Source organism: Engystomops pustulosus, chromosome 2 (assembly GCF_040894005.1).
Source record: "Engystomops pustulosus chromosome 2, aEngPut4.maternal, whole genome shotgun sequence".
NCBI lineage: Eukaryota > Metazoa > Chordata > Amphibia > Anura > Leptodactylidae > Engystomops > Engystomops pustulosus.
In genome coordinates this window covers 264,458,878-264,472,292 of record NC_092412.1, presented here as the reverse complement: position 1 = coordinate 264,472,292, position 13,415 = coordinate 264,458,878, and the positions used below count along the sequence as shown (strand labels likewise).

At 54.6% G+C, this 13,415-nt stretch overlaps 1 protein-coding gene across 1 annotated transcript; it reads right to left on the bottom strand.

Annotated features, from left to right (window-relative positions):
- Positions 1-8,218: 8,218 nt before the first annotated feature.
- WDR4 (WDR4 tRNA N7-guanosine methyltransferase non-catalytic subunit) lies at positions 8,219-13,392 on the bottom strand. Its single transcript, XM_072133553.1, has 11 exons — positions 13,252-13,392; positions 12,513-12,597; positions 12,378-12,440; positions 12,128-12,268; positions 11,838-11,994; positions 11,640-11,752; positions 11,275-11,335; positions 11,092-11,202; positions 9,043-9,107; positions 8,784-8,964; positions 8,219-8,314 (listed from the first exon to the last, which is right to left on the bottom strand). Exons 1-11 carry the CDS (start codon positions 13,301-13,303, stop codon positions 8,219-8,221), a joined length of 1,125 nt encoding a protein of 374 aa, XP_071989654.1. The 5' UTR covers positions 13,304-13,392.
- Positions 13,393-13,415: the final 23 nt, after the last annotated feature.

The window sequence follows — 13,415 nt, the reverse complement described above, 5'->3', positions numbered from 1 at the left end:
CCCTCTGGTGTACCCCCATAAACATCTGCCCTCCTCAGATACCCCACCATAATCAGCTACTGCTGGAGAAGCTTTCCACCTCTGGTGTACCCCCATAAACATCTGCCCTCCTCAGATACCCCACCATAATCAGCTACTGCAGGAGAAGCTTTCCCCCTCTGGTGTACCCCCATAAACATCTGCCCTCCTCAGATACCCCACCATAATCAGCTACTGCAGGAGAAGCTATCCCCCTCTGGTGTACCACCATAAACATCTGCCCACCTCAGATACCCCACCATAATCAGCTACTGCAGGAGAAGCTATCCCCCTCTGGTGTACCACCATAAACATCTGCCCACCTCAGATACCCCACCATAATCAGCTACTGCAGGAGAAGCTTTCCCCCTCTGGTGTACCCCCATAAACATCTGCCCTCCTCAGATACCCCACCATAATCAGCTACTGCAGGAGAAGCTATCCCCCTCTGGTGTACCCCCATAAACATCTGCCCTCCTCAGATACCCCACCATAATCAGCTACTGCAGGAGAAGCTTTCCCCCTCTGGTGTACCCCCATAAACATCTGCCCTCCTCAGATACCCCACCATAATCAGCTACTGCAGGAGAAGCTATCCCCCTCTGGTGTACCACCATAAACATCTGCCCACCTCAGATACCCCACCATAATCAGCTACTGCAGGAGAAGCTTTCCCCCTCTGGTGTACCCCCATAAACATCTGCCCTCCTCAGATACCCCACCATAATCAGCTACTGCAGGAGAAGCTATCCCCCTCTGGTGTACCCCCATAAACATCTGCCCTCCTCAGATACCCCACCATAATCAGCTACTGCAGGAGAAGCTTTCCCCCTCTGGTGTACCCCCATAAACATCTGCCCTCCTCAGATACCCCACCATAATCAGCTACTGCAGGAGAAGCTATCCCCCTCTGGTGTACCACCATAAACATCTGCCCACCTCAGATACCCCACCATAATCAGCTACTGCAGGAGAAGCTTTCCCCCTCTGGTGTACCCCCATAAATATCTGCCCTCCTCAGATACCCCATCATAATCAGCTACTGCAGGAGAAGCTTTCCTCCTCTGGTGTATCACCATAAACATCTGCCCACCTCAGATACCCCACCATAATCAGCTACTGCTGGAGAAGCTTTCCCCCTCTGGTGTACCCCCATAAACATCTGCCCTCCTCAGATACCCCACCATAATCAGCTACTGCAGGAGAAGCTTTCCCCCTCTGGTGTACCCCCATAAACATCTGCCCTCCTCAGATACCCCACCATAATCAGCTACTGCAGGAGAAGCTTTCCCCCTCTGGTGTACCCCCATAAACATCTGCCCTCCTCAGATACCCCACCATAATCAGCTACTGCAGGAGAAGCTTTCCCCCTCTGGTGTACCAGCATAAACATCTGCCCTCCTCAGATACCCCACCATAATCAGCTACTGCAGGAGAAGCTTTCCTCCTCTGGTGTACCCCCATAAACATCTGCCCTCCTCAGATACCCCACCATAATCAGCTACTGCAGGAGAAGCTTTCCCCCTCTGGTGTACCACCATAAACATCTGCCCTCCTCAGATACCCCACCATAATCAGCTACTGCTGGAGAAGCTTTCCCCCTCTGGTGTACCCCCATAAACATCTGCCCTCCTCAGATACCCCACCATAATCAGCTACTGCAGGAGAAGCTTTCCCCCTCTGGTGTACCACCATAAACATCTGCCCTCCTCAGATACCCCACCATAATCAGCTACTGCTGGAGAAGCTTTCCTCCTCTGGTGTACCCCCATAAACATCTGCCCTCCTCAGATACCCCACCATAATCAGCTACTGCAGGAGAAGCTTTCCCCCTCTGGTGTACCCCCATAAACATCTGCCCTCCTCAGATACCCCACCATAATCAGCTACTGCTGGAGAAGCTTTCCTCCTCTGGTGTACCCCCATAAACATCTGCCCACCTCAGATACCCCACCATAATCAGCTACTGCTGGAGAAGCTATCCCCCTCTGGTGTACCACCATAAACATCTGCCCTCCTCAGATACCCCACCATAATCAGCTACTGCTGGAGAAGCTTTCCCCCTCTGGTGTACCACCATAAACATCTGCCCTCCTCAGATACCCCACCATAATCAGCTACTGCTGGAGAAGCTTTCCTCCTCTGGTGTACCCCCATAAACATCTGCCCTCCTCAGATACCCCACCATAATCAGCTACTGCAGGAGAAGCTTTCCCCCTCTGGTGTACCACCATAAACATCTGCCCTCCTCAGATACCCCACCATAATCAGCTACTGCTGGAGAAGCTTTCCCCCTCTGGTGTACCACCATAAACATCTGCCCTCCTCAGATACCCCACCATAATCAGCTACTGCAGGAGAAGCTTTCCCCCTCTGGTGTACCACCATAAACATCTGCCCTCCTCAGATACCCCACCATAATCAGCTACTGCAGGAGAAGCTTTCCACCTCTGGTGTACCCCCATAAACATCTGCCCTCCTCAGATACCCCACCATAATCAGCTACTGCAGGAGAAGCTTTCCACCTCTGGTGTACCACCATAAACATCTGCCCTCCTCAGATACCCCACCATAATCAGCTACTGCAGGAGAAGCTTTCCACCTCTGGTGTACCCCCATAAACATCTGCCCTCCTCAGATACCCCACCATAATCAGCTACTGCAGGAGAAGCTTTCCCCCTCTGGTGTACCCCCATAAACATCTGCCCTCCTCAGATACCCCACCATAATCAGCTACTGCAGGAGAAGCTTTCCCCCTCTGGTGTACCACCATAAACATCTGCCCTCCTCAGATACCCCACCATAATCAGCTACTGCTGGAGAAGCTTTCCACCTCTGGTGTACCCCCATAAACATCTGCCCTCCTCAGATACCCCACCATAATCAGCTACTGCAGGAGAAGCTTTCCCCCTCTGGTGTACCCCCATATACATCTGCCCTCCTCAGATACCCCACCATAATCAGCTACTGCTGGAGAAGCTTTCCCCCTCTGGTGTACCCCCATAAACATCTGCCCTCCTCAGATACCCCACCATAATCAGCTACTGCAGGAGAAGCTTTCCCCCTCTGGTGTACCCCCATAAACATCTGCCCTCCTCAGATACCCCACCATAATCAGCTACTGCTGGAGAAGCTTTCCTCCTCTGGTGTACCCCCATAAACATCTGCCCACCTCAGATACCCCACCATAATCAGCTACTGCTGGAGAAGCTATCCCCCTCTGGTGTACCACCATAAACATCTGCCCTCCTCAGATACCCCACCATAATCAGCTACTGCTGGAGAAGCTTTCCCCCTCTGGTGTACCACCATAAACATCTGCCCTCCTCAGATACCCCACCATAATCAGCTACTGCTGGAGAAGCTTTCCTCCTCTGGTGTACCCCCATAAACATCTGCCCTCCTCAGATACCCCACCATAATCAGCTACTGCAGGAGAAGCTTTCCCCCTCTGGTGTACCACCATAAACATCTGCCCTCCTCAGATACCCCACCATAATCAGCTACTGCTGGAGAAGCTTTCCCCCTCTGGTGTACCACCATAAACATCTGCCCTCCTCAGATACCCCACCATAATCAGCTACTGCAGGAGAAGCTTTCCCCCTCTGGTGTACCACCATAAACATCTGCCCTCCTCAGATACCCCACCATAATCAGCTACTGCAGGAGAAGCTTTCCACCTCTGGTGTACCCCCATAAACATCTGCCCTCCTCAGATACCCCACCATAATCAGCTACTGCAGGAGAAGCTTTCCACCTCTGGTGTACCACCATAAACATCTGCCCTCCTCAGATACCCCACCATAATCAGCTACTGCAGGAGAAGCTTTCCACCTCTGGTGTACCCCCATAAACATCTGCCCTCCTCAGATACCCCACCATAATCAGCTACTGCAGGAGAAGCTTTCCCCCTCTGGTGTACCCCCATAAACATCTGCCCTCCTCAGATACCCCACCATAATCAGCTACTGCTGGAGAAGCTTTCCCCCTCTGGTGTACCACCATAAACATCTGCCCTCCTCAGATACCCCACCATAATCAGCTACTGCAGGAGAAGCTTTCCCCCTCTGGTGTACCACCATAAACATCTGCCCTCCTCAGATACCCCACCATAATCAGCTACTGCAGGAGAAGCTTTCCCCCTCTGGTGTACCCCCATATACATCTGCCCTCCTCAGATACCCCACCATAATCAGCTACTGCTGGAGAAGCTTTCCCCCTCTGGTGTACCCCCATAAACATCTGCCCTCCTCAGATACCCCACCATAATCAGCTACTGCAGGAGAAGCTTTCCCCCTCTGGTGTACCCCCATAAACATCTGCCCTCCTCAGATACCCCACCATAATCAGCTACTGCAGGAGAAGCTTTCCCCCTCTGGTGTACCCCCATAAACATCTGCCCTCCTCAGATACCCCACCATAATCAGCTACTGCAGGAGAAGCTTTCCCCCTCTGGTGTACCACCATAAACATCTGCCCTCCTCAGATACCCCACCATAATCAGCTACTGCAGGAGAAGCTTTCCCCCTCTGGTGTACCACCATAAACATCTGCCCTCCTCAGATACCCCACCATAATCAGCTACTGCAGGAGAAGCTTTCCCCCTCTGGTGTACCACCATAAACATCTGCCCTCCTCAGATACCCCACCATAATCAGCTACTGCAGGAGAAGCTTTCCCCCTCTGGTGTACCACCATAAACATCTGCCCTCCTCAGATACCCCACCATAATCAGCTACTGCAGGAGAAGCTTTCCCCCTCTGGTGTACCCCCATAAACATCTGCCCTCCTCAGATACCCCACCATAATCAGCTACTGCTGGAGAAGCTTTCCCCCTCTGGTGTACCACCATAAACATCTGCCCTCCTCAGATACCCCACCATAATCAGCTACTGCAGGAGAAGCTTTCCCCCTCTGGTGTACCACCATAAACATCTGCCCTCCTCAGATACCCCACCATAATCAGCTACTGCAGGAGAAGCTTTCCCCCTCTGGTGTACCACCATAAACATCTGCCCTCCTCAGATACCCCACCATAATCAGCTACTGCAGGAGAAGCTTTCCCCCTCTGGTGTACCCCCATAAATATCTGCCCTCCTCAGATACCCCACCATAATCAGCTACTGCAGGAGAAGCTTTCCCCCTCTGGTGTACCCCCATAAACATCTGCCCTCCTCAGATACCCCACCATAATCAGCTACTGCTGGAGAAGCTTTCCCCCTCTGGTGTACCCCCATAAACATCTGCCCTCCTCAGATACCCCACCATAATCAGCTACTGCAGGAGAAGCTTTCCCCCTCTGGTGTACCACCATAAACATCTGCCCTCCTCAGATACCCCACCATAATCAGCTACTGCTGGAGAAGCTTTCCCCCTCTGGTGTACCCCCATAAACATCTGCCCTCCTCAGATACCCCACCATAATCAGCTACTGCAGGAGAAGCTTTCCTCCTCTGGTGTACCCCCATAAACATCTGCCCTCCTCAGATACCCCACCATAATCAGCTACTGCAGGAGAAGCTTTCCCCCTCTGGTGTACCCCCATAAACATCTGCCCTCCTCAGATACCCCACCATAATCAGCTACTGCAGGAGAAGCTTTCCCCCTCTGGTGTACCCCCATAAACATCTGCCCTCCTCAGATACCCCACCATAATCAGCTACTGCAGGAGAAGCTTTCCACCTCTGGTGTACCCCCATAAACATCTGCCCTCCTCAGATACCCCACCATAATCAGCTACTGCAGGAGAAGCTTTCCCCCTCTGGTGTACCACCATAAACATCTGCCCTCCTCAGATACCCCACCATAATCAGCTACTGCTGGAGAAGCTTTACCCCTCTGGTGTACCACCATAAACATCTGCCCTCCTCAGATACCCCACCATAATCAGCTACTGCTGGAGAAGCTTTCCACCTCTGCTGTACCCCCATAAACATCTGCCCTCCTCAGATACCCCACCATAATCAGCTACTGCTGGAGAAGCTTTCCCCCTCTGGTGTACCACCATAAACATCTGCCCTCCTCAGATACCCCACCATAATCAGCTACTGCAGGAGAAGCTTTCCCCCTCTGGTGTACCCCCATAAACATCTGCCCTCCTCAGATACCCCACCATAATCAGCTACTGCAGGAGAAGCTTCCCCCCTCTGGTGTACCCCCATAAACATCTGCCCTCCTCAGATACTCCACCATAATCAGCTACTGCAGGAGAAGCTTTCCCCCTCTGGTGTACCCCCATAAACATCTGCCCTCCTCAGATACCCCACCATAATCAGCTACTGCAGGAGAAGCTTTCCCCCTCTGGTGTACCCCCATAAACATCTGCCCTCCTCAGATACCCCACCATAATCAGCTACTGCTGGAGAAGCTTTCCCCCTCTGGTGTACCCCCATAAACATCTGCCCTCCTCAGATACCCCACCATAATCAGCTACTGCTGGAGAAGCTTTCCCCCTCTGGTGTACCCCCATAAACATCTACCCTCCTCAGATACCCCACCATAATCAGCTACTGCAGGAGAAGCTTTCCCCCTCTGGTGTACCCCCATAAACATCTGCCCTCCTCAGATACCCCACCATAATCAGCTACTGCTGGAGAAGCTTTCCACCTCTGGTGTATCACCATAAACATCTGCCCACCTCAGATACCCCACCATAATCAGCTACTGCAGGAGAAGCTTTCCCCCTCTGGTGTACCACCATAAACATCTGCCCACCGCAGATACCCCACCATAATCAGCTACTGCAGGAGAAGCTTTCCCCCTCTGGTGTACCCCCATAAACATCTGCCCTCCTCAGATACCCCACCATAATCAGCTACTGCAGGAGAAGCTTTCCACCTCTGGTGTACCCCCATAAACATCTGCCCTCCTCAGATACCCCACCATAATCACCTACTGCAGGAGAAGCTTTCCACCTCTGGTGTACCCCCATAAACATCTGCCCTCCTCAGATACCCCACCATAATCAGCTACTGCAGGAGAAGCTTTCCCCCTCTGGTGCACCCCCATAAACATCTGCCCTCCTCAGATACCCCACCATAATCAGCTACTGCAGGAGAAGCTTTCCACCTCTGGTGTACCCCCATAAACATCTGCCCTCCTCAGATACCCCACCATAATCAGCTACTGCAGGAGAAGCTTTCCCCCTCTGGTGCACCACCATAAACATCTGCCCTCCTCAGATACCCCACCATAATCAGCTACTGCAGGAGAAGCTTTCCCCCTCTGGTGTACCACCATAAACATCTGCCCTCCTCAGATACCCCACCATAATCAGCTACTGCAGGAGAAGCTTTCCCCCTCTGGTGTACCCCCATAAACATCTGCCCTCCTCAGATACCCCACCATAATCAGCTACTGCAGGAGAAGCTTTCCCCCTCTGGTGTACCCCCATAAACATCTGCCCTCCTCAGATACCCCACCATAATCAGCTACTGCAGGAGAAGCTTTCCCCCTCTGGTGTACCCCCATAAACATCTGCCCTCCTCAGATACCCCACCATAATCAGCTACTGCTGGAGAAGCTTTCCCCCTCTGGTGTACCCCCATAAACATCTGCCCTCCTCAGATACCCCACCATAATCAGCTACTGCAGGAGAAGCTTTCCCCCTCTGGTGTACCACCATAAACATCTGCCCTCCTCAGATACCCCACCATAATCAGCTACTGCAGGAGAAGCTTTCCCCTCTGGTGTACCCCCATAAACATCTGCCCTCCTCAGATACCCCACCATAATCAGCTACTGCAGGAGAAGCTTTCCTCCTCTGGTGTACCACCATAAACATCTGCCCTCCTCAGATACCCCACCATAATCAGCTACTGCAGGAGAAGCTTTACCCCTCTGGTGTACCACCATAAACATCTGCCCTCCCCCGGTGTGCCACCGTTACCATCTATAGAACTCAGATGCCGCTGCCATCATCAACTACTGGGATGAAGAAACCTGGTGCCAATCCCATTAACATGTATCCACCATAGGTGTCGCCATCAACTACTGGGGACAGAAACAATTAACCTTAGGGGCCACCACAATCAGCCAGAAACCATCCATCCAACCATCATCAACCTCTATCCCAGGCTGAAACCATTAACCTCAGATACAACCACCACCAGGTTAGGAAGAGTGCGAGGCTTGCACCCACCATTGTGTAGACCTGCAGAATCAAACTATGGATTCACAGAAGCTCCTGCAGGAGGGGCCTTTATGCCTCCGCTTGTGGATGCTCACCTTCCATCTGCTCCCAGTTTTCTGTTATGGCCTTAGACAGCGCCTTCATATTGTTGTCCAGTGGCACCACCTGGAAAGGACACAACCCTCATCATCCATGCCAGGAACTACAATGTAAGCTCTAGGGTCCTGCTGCAACCGTCTATGGCTGCATCAAGTAAGCAGAGCACTGTCCCATCACCAGTGTGCAGGAGGCTTCACCACTATCCGCGGCCTCCTGCACGCACCAGGAGTTGTTCCCTATGCACCCCGCCGCACCGCAATGTGAGGGTGCATAGGGACCATGGCACCTCAGGGCGGTGCGGACCAATGCGGGGAAAGATAAAACATGTTCGTACGGCCGTGCATCCCTATGGAGAGGCGAGGGGTGAGCGGGGCAATGGGTGTGTTATTAGTGCGGGGGATGTGGAGTGTTACAAGATTTATTGGGTAATAACGCAGGGGCGCCACCTCACCAGATTAGTATCAATTACTTGAAAATATTTAAGTTAAGGACCATCACCCTCCACACAACCCCTCCCCCAGCCATGGTGACGAACCTGCCACCTCTGATCTCTGTACTGGAGGAGCTCCATGGGGTGGTCCTTGATTGGAGATAACAGCCAAAGGGAGGTCGAGTTCCCAAAATCCAAGTCCACAGGAACATAGCAGAGGGGAATGTATTGAGGGTGGACGAGCCTCGGCCCATCCGTAATGGTGAACAGGTAGGTCCCGGGAACACTGAAAGACACCAGGTCCGAATCATTAAGCAATACCCTGGATATGTTGTGGAGCCCCCCACCTGGAGCCCCTCCTCACCCATCACACAGCACCGCTACAGATTCTCCACCAGGGCTGCAGCAAATCCGGGAGACGGCAAATCTCTGCAAAAGATAAAAAAATAGACCTAATAGAAGGAATAAGAAATCACACGAGCGACAGACTGAACGCCGTCACAAACAGAATAAAGTCCCTCGTCAGGCACCTTGCTCCCCCTTTACCCATATAACCAGATATTTCATAGGGTTAGGCTTCTGGTAGGACGCCATGAACACTGTAGGAAGGGTTTGTGGAATTTGTTATTCCAGTACAAAAATGAACAAAATTGTCCAGATTGACCAGATGTCAACTAGAAGCCTAGAACAGGGGTGCCCAACCTACGCAGACCGGTCACATGCAGCCTGTCAAGCCACGACTTGTGGTCCGCACATTGCTGACAGTCACAGTCCTACGATCCCTTCCATTACTGATGGCAGATCATTGGTGCAGGAGGCCAGGTAGCAGCAAGTGCAACTGAGAAGTCCTCACTGCACCCGGGTCTCTCCTGCCACTGCACTCCGTGTCCTCACTGCACCTGGGTCTCCCCTGCCGCTCCACTCCGTATCCTCACTGCACCTGGGTCTCTCCTGCCGCTCCACTCCGTGTCCTCACTGCACCTGGGTCTCTCCTGCCGCTCCACTCCGTATCCTCACTGCACCTGGGTCTCCCCTGCCGCTCCACTCCGTGTCCTCACTGCACCTGGGTCTCTCCTGCCGCTCCACTCCGTGTCCTCACTGCACCTGGGTCTCTCCTGCCGCTCCACTCCGTATCCTCACTGCACCTGGGTCTCTCCTGCCGCTCCACTCCGTGTCCTCACTGCACCTGGGTCTCTCCTGCCGCTCCACTCCGTGTCCTCACTGCACCTGGGTCTCCCCTGCCGCTCCACTCCGTGTCCTCACTGCACCTGGGTCTCTCCTGCCGCTCCACTCCGTGTCCTCACTGCACCTGGGTCTCTCCTGCCGCTCCACTCCGTGTCCTCACTGCACCTGGGTCTCTCCTGCCGCTCCACTCCGTATCCTCACTGCACCCGGGTCTCTCCTGCCGCTCCACTCCGTGTCCTCACTGCACCTGGGTCTCTCCTGCCGCTCCACTCCGTGTCCTCACTGCACCTGGGTCTCCCCTGCCGCTCCACTCCGTGTCCTCACTGCACCTGGGTCTCTCCTGCCGCTCCACTCCGTGTCCTCACTGCACCTGGGTCTCCCCTGCCGCTCCACTCCGTGTCCTCACTGCACCTGGGTCTCCCCTGCCGCTCCACTCCGTGTCCTCACTGCACCTGGGTCTCTCCTGCCGCTCCACTCCGTGTCCTCACTGCACCTGGGTCTCCCCTGCCGCTCCACTCCGTATCCTCACTGCACCTGGGTCTCTCCTGCCGCTCCACTCCGTGTCCTCACTGCACCTGGGTCTCTCCTGCCGCTCCACTCCGTATCCTCACTGCACCTGGGTCTCTCCTGCCGCTCCACTCCGTGTCCTCACTGCACCTGGGTCTCTCCTGCCGCTCCACTCCGTATCCTCACTGCACCCGGGTCTCTCCTGCCGCTCCACTCCGTATCCTCACTGCACCCGGGTCTCTCCTGCCGCTCCACTCCGTGTCCTCACTGCACCTGGGTCTCTCCTGCCGCTCCACTCCGTGTCCTCACTGCACCTGGGTCTCTCCTGCCGCTCCACTCCGTGTCCTCACTGCACCTGGGTCTCTCCTGCCGCTGCACTCCGTGTCCTCACTGCACCCGGGTCTCTCGGCTGCAGCGTGCGAGGAGGAGAGGCTGCAGCGCACGAGGAGGAGAGGCTGCAGCGCACGAGGAGGAGAGGCTGCAGCGCACGAGGAGGAGAGGCTGCAGCGCACGAGGAGGAGAGGCTGCAGCGCAGTGTGTAGGGGGGGGGCTGCAGTGCAGTGTGTAGGGGAAGGGGGGTCTGCAGTGCAGTGTGAAGGGGGGGGAGGGGTCTGCAGTGTAGGGAGGCAAAAAGGAAAAGCAGGACGACAAAGCCAGAACCAAGCTATAGGAGACCTGCTGTTCCCATCTGTACACCCTGACCCGGGGGCTGGGGTCTCACCATCATCTCCTGGCTGTCACGTTGGGGACCTTCAGGCCTCTCTATGCTGCTGATGCTACAACTCTGAAGCTCTCGACCCGTCTCATAACTCCAGAGGCGCAGTGTCCCATCCTAGAGGAGAGGGATAACAGGATCAGAATCTAAGGCTGCAAACTGCAGGGGGAGACGTGAAAGGTCACCTACCCCTGACCCCGACAGCAGCAGCTTCTCCTGACCGGGGGGCAGCGCCAATCCTGACACAAACCTGTAACAGATAAGCAACTAGGGGTAACTATCCCCCCATACACTCCGATCCCCCCTCATAGACACATCCCACCACAACCCCTCAACCCACATACCCTCCCCCCACATCACAGAAGCATGCAGAGACCCCCCACATCACAGAAGCATGCAGAGACCCCCCACATTGCAGAGACCCCCCACATGACAGAAGCATGCAGAGACCCCCCCACATCACAGAAGCATGCAGAGACCCCCCACATCACAGAGACCCCCCACATCACAGAGCCCCCCCAGTGCTCCCTCCTTCACACTCCCCCAGCACTGACTCTCTATGTCCCAGACAGAAGGCACTGATGTCGTGCGGCGCCTCCCAGAGGCTGACTCGGATCTTCTCATCGCGGTCGCAGGTGATGATATGTCGCCCGTCTAGAGTCACCACCTGAGAGAACAGAAGAGCAGCAGTGAGAGAGCGCCCCCTGCAGGCGGAACATATCGAGGAACGTCCAGTGTCCTCCAGCCATTACCAGGTCCAGTAACATGGAGAGGTGGCCCAGCTCCAGGCGCCCTTCCTCCTGCGCCGACTCCACCGAGAAAGAGAAGACATCTCCGGATTTATCCGCTACCAGGATCCATCGCTCACACGGAGAGAAGGTGAGGGAGGTGCAGCGACGGCTGACCCACCTACAGGCGAGGAGGGAAGAAGCCACCACATGAGCGGACCCCGGGGGAGCCAGCGCCGGGCCCGGACCCCGGGGGAGCCAGCGCCGGGCCCGGACCCCGCACCCGGGGGACATTGAGGTCTTCAGCGGCTCACCTTACACTGATCTTCTCCCAAATCGGAGACGTCTTAAATAGAACCAGTCTTTTACTGTCGTCAGTTACAGCAAAGTAGTCGCCAGAAGACGAGAACGCGGCAGCCAGAATCTTCTCCGAGTCCGTGGAGGAGGTCTCCTGCCTGAGGGGTGAGAGGACACTGGTGACACGGGGGGAAAGCCCAGAACACAAGAAAGACATCAACTGCCACAAGACCAGGAGACAACTGCTGGAGACACGAGCGCACTCACCCCACGGGCGCAGGCCTCCGCTCCACATCTGCACAGTCAAATATAAAGAACGATTCATCGCACCTGAAAATACAAGACAAAGTCAATGGAGGAGAAGGGGAGGAGCCATCAGATCCCCAGCACCAATGAGGGTACCTGGTCGCTCCCAGCAGCAGACGGCTGCCCCCAGCTACACACAACCTCCCCGCCCTCAGCCGCAACATCCTGGGGATCCACAGATCTAAGGAGAGAAGAAGAGAAAACTCCTGTGCATCATTCCTCACTGCTGAGCATGTACATAAAGTGAAGCCACATTCATGTCAACTAAAAAGCTAGAAGAGGATGCCAGGAGTCCAATGAGGGCTTCCATAACCAATGGCAGATCATTGGTGCAGGAGGCCGGGCAGCGCTGAGGCTGCTCACTGCACCCAGTATCTCCTGCTGCTCCACACACAATCAGCGTGGGACAAGGAGCAGAGAAGAGGCTGAAGCGTGGGGAGTGCAAGGAGGAGAGAATTCAGGAAAGGAGTTTTTAATTTTTTAGCGTCGGCCGTTTGGCGCCCTGGGGTCTCCAGTATTAGTAGTTTTATGCTCTGGGGGAGGAGTCTCCCACAATATCACCTGATTGGCCACTGAACTGCACACACTAAACAACAGGAGAGGTCTACACAGCAACCAATCACATTCCAGTTCTTCTCTGCCAGCATGATAGCAGCAATCTCATTGGTTAGTGCGTTGCATATAACTGTGAGTTCACGCGAGCTCAGCATAGGAGCCAATCACAGTCCAGCTTTCATGTGCCGGCGGCAGACTTTAGCATCAAAGCAACAATGTAATTGGTTACTGAGCTGCAGCGCGAGAGGAGAGAGGGATCTGCACCGGAGCCTCTTCCTACCTGGAGATCCGCACACACGTGTGACAGCCACGGCGCGTGGTGATGACATCATCAGCTTACGCCACGGGTGATATGGCTTGGGCTCCGGTAAAATGGCGGCGGCCGTGCGGGGGATACAAGAAGGGAGTTTGACCTCTAGTGTTTGTCATTCTCAGTGTATGAGG

Bases quoted from the DNA above. Each gene is read 5' to 3' on its own strand.
- WDR4 (XM_072133553.1), bottom strand. From the start codon at position 13,303: ATGATGTCATCACCACGCGCCGTGGCTGTCACACGTGTGTGCGGATCT. The intron at 12,598-13,251 runs GTAGGAAGAGGC...TTCTCTCCTTAG, and splicing joins ACGTGTGTGCGGATCTCCAG to ATCTGTGGATCCCCAGGATG. The intron at 11,203-11,274 runs GTAGGTGACCTT...CCTCTCCTCTAG, and splicing joins TGCTGCTGTCGGGGTCAGGG to GATGGGACACTGCGCCTCTG.